A 3,168-nucleotide genomic window follows, 5' to 3' on the forward strand; every position below is an offset into this window, starting at 1 on the left:
AGTCGACATAACACACACACACACACACACACACCCCCACACACACACACACACCCCCACTCGGGGTATTTAATCCAACCCAAACTCAGAGGGGGTGTCAGTGTGTCTCTGAAGCCAAAAACAGTTAGGATCAGCCGACAGAGCCATGTAGACCCATGGCAGCTCTATCCTGGGAGGCTGACCAAACATTTAAATGTGGGAATGAGTCACCGGATGTTCTCGGGGTGTATCTGGGTGGGCTACTGTAGAAAACTACTCTGCTTGTGTACACTGAGGCCAGTTTTTGTCAAACATAGAGGAAGCATCAGYAGCTACGTTTACATGCACAAAATATTTTGATTGGATTGAAATGTATTCAGATTAAATAATCTGAATGTACTGYTTTACATGGACACAATCCGATCATGAAAAGTGTTTACATGCACCGGAGTTTTATTCAAAATAAAAGTCCGGACATGCGCAGTGTTGTAAACTTTCAGCTCTGCTTCCGTGTTATAAATGTAAACAAATCTCTTCTGTGCGCTCAGAACGGACCCATGTCAGCTTTTAATAACAGTAGAGACGTCATTTCTCCTTGGTTGAGCTGCAGATGAAGCAATACGTGCTTTTCATTTACCTTTTTTTTTTTTTTTGTGAAGCAACGTCTGCTGTTTGTCTCCTCTTTCATCTGTGAAGAGAGCGAGGAGGAAAAGTTTTGTGCGGTGTGCAGCGCAGCTGGAGCGCTGCTGTCTCACCTGCTCTAAAGAGCAGAACCGGGTGAATGAAAGTCAGCAGACATGCGCACTCAGGTCAGTTTTCTACAATCAGAATAAGATGATCCGATTAAGTGTTTACATGCACGTCATTCCGATTATCAATCGGCATAAACCACCCCTCTCATTCGGATTAAAAATTCATTCGGATCGAGCTCATTTGGATCAGAATAATCCAAACAGGCTGTTTACATGACGCATTTTTATTCCGAATGGCCGTTTAATCCGATTACGTATGTCCATGTAAACGTAGCTAATGTTTTTAGCAAAGATTATGATTTTACCAGAAATCCTGCAGAGGAACGAAAAAGGCAGTAAAAATCTAAGTTTAGATTTTCGATTTTTAAGCTTTATTTGACAAAAAAGAAAATCTCTGTTCATACAGACTAAAGAAAACACAACTAGACAACACGAGCTCCTCAGTGACAGGTGCTCTCTGCACCCGGCAGTAGGTGCATGCCTTATTTTAAAAAAAACATCTCTATTGTGACAATCTAATATGTTTCAGCGACGTGTGACTTGCCTTCACCTGTCAGCTCAGTGGACAACTTTTCTCACAGCTCTGACTGCTGCCTTCACCTCGAGGTAAAGCAAATCATTTACAGAAAGAAATCTCAGATTCTGCAACAAAAACTCCTCAATTTTCAAAATATTGTTTCACTCCAAAGCAGCAACAGTTTCTGCAGCAGTGACCGGGCTGTAAGGAAGGTTTGGAAGCTAATTTCTCATTTAGAAACTGCCTCTGAGGATTTGTCACACATAACATGACAAAATATGTCAATAAACATTTAGAAGAGGATGAGTTGCTTTTTTGCCTCAGAATTATTACAAACAGAAGTTTATTATCTAACCTTACAGCAGGGTTAGGGCATCTTCTGAATTTAATTTGTAAATGACATACAGGATGATTAAGTGTTTTTTTTATTCATAAATACTGTTCAAACCGTTGTGAGTTGATGATTAAATTTAAAGAATATTAGGAAATTAAAACTAAATAAATGATAAATGGAATGCAGTTATATAGCATATTTTTAGCCGTATTCAAAACGCTTTAGTAGACGATCTGTGCCCTCATTTACCCACACACCTCTACACAGCACCTGCTACATCTCAACAATATTAATCTGAATAAATCAGTCTGTAGAGTTTAATCAGTGCTTTAGATCACATTCATACACAGACAGRGCTCACATCAAAACAATACGATGTATAGGACAACCACTTCTTTCAGCTTAGAAACAGGAGAAAGATTTGCAGAACTGCAGCAGAATTAAATATCTGGGAGGTTTTTTGTTTGTTTCCTTGAGGCAGCTGACTGAATATAGGTTAGCAGTGCATAAAAAGATCCCCATGTTGCTTTTCCTCGTATCCCCCAACTAAAACATGAGCGCTGCAGGATCAGCTCTGTTCCAGTWCCCTACAAATCCATTTCTTTATACTGCTGCGTCACGGCAGCTGGGTTCCTGTAAGGCTGGTTGAGTTCTAAATAACTTTTATTAGAGATTTTAAATTAGCTGCTGCAGAAAACAGGGAATTCGGGAACACCACATTCAAATTTAACCCAGCAGATTAAAAACCTGACTTCTAAAATGTCAATCCTCGAGAAAATAATCACTAAAAATGAAACTAACCTGTTCCAGATGACTGTTCCCGACACTCTCTGCATCTCTCCCAGAGCTGCCAGCAGCAGAGACGACTTCCCACAGCCCACCTGACCCACAATCATCGTCAGCTTTCCTGAGACGTTTAATGAGACAAAAACAATATCAGTTTAAAATAAAAACGTTTAATTGGACGAGGAAGCAAACAGAGAGGGGGAGGTGCTCACCAAAGGGAATCTTAATGTCCACATCAGAAAGTGTCGGCGGTCCGTCTGTCCAGGTGAAATAACCACTAGTTATCTGAAAAATGTTGCACAGTTTCATTCAGCAGAAACATCAGAGATTCACTCAGTTTTACAAAAAAGCAGCTAATCATAGAAATTAAACATAAATGTTGCTTCTTCTTGTGAAYGGGTGTTCTGAACTGYAATTTCATTGTGCTCTGTACAATGACAATAAAAGGTCTCTTCATTYTTCTTCTGTTGCATTTAATAAAACTGAGCTGTTCACCACAGTTTAGTGAYTGAATATAAAACAAAACTCAACATTTCAAACCCATTTCCCTTTTTTTATGTGAAGGCTGTGTTTTCTGACACTTCAGGCCAGTTAGCTCAGTTTTAAAGAGCTGCTGATGAAAAGCAGTTCTAATAGGAGAAACTTAACAAACCACATAAATTGTAGTCACTTTCTCCCTGGGAAACATTTAGCAGCCAGAGCGGTGACATAAAACTGTATTGTGATTTAAAAAAAGAAAATAAACACAGCAACACATAATCAGTTTTGAATGAAAGATATAATGGTTTAACCCTCCTGTT

The 3,168-nt window shown here is 39.3% G+C and overlaps 1 protein-coding gene across 2 annotated transcripts in view; it reads right to left on the reverse strand.

The window, feature by feature from the left end:
• Positions 1 to 3,168, reverse strand: part of abcc8 (ATP-binding cassette, sub-family C (CFTR/MRP), member 8) — a gene marked incomplete in the record, with an annotated part of 76,086 nt that overhangs the window by 32,371 nt on the left and 40,547 nt on the right. For both annotated transcript variants that reach the window (XM_014005594.1, XM_014005593.1), the window contains 2 exon segments: positions 2,384 to 2,489; positions 2,581 to 2,653. In XM_014005594.1, coding sequence (XP_013861048.1) covers positions 2,384 to 2,489; positions 2,581 to 2,653 — 179 coding nt within the window.

This window comes from Austrofundulus limnaeus, unplaced genomic scaffold (assembly GCF_001266775.1).
Source record: "Austrofundulus limnaeus strain Quisiro unplaced genomic scaffold, Austrofundulus_limnaeus-1.0 Scaffold31, whole genome shotgun sequence".
Taxonomy (NCBI): domain Eukaryota; kingdom Metazoa; phylum Chordata; class Actinopteri; order Cyprinodontiformes; family Rivulidae; genus Austrofundulus; species Austrofundulus limnaeus.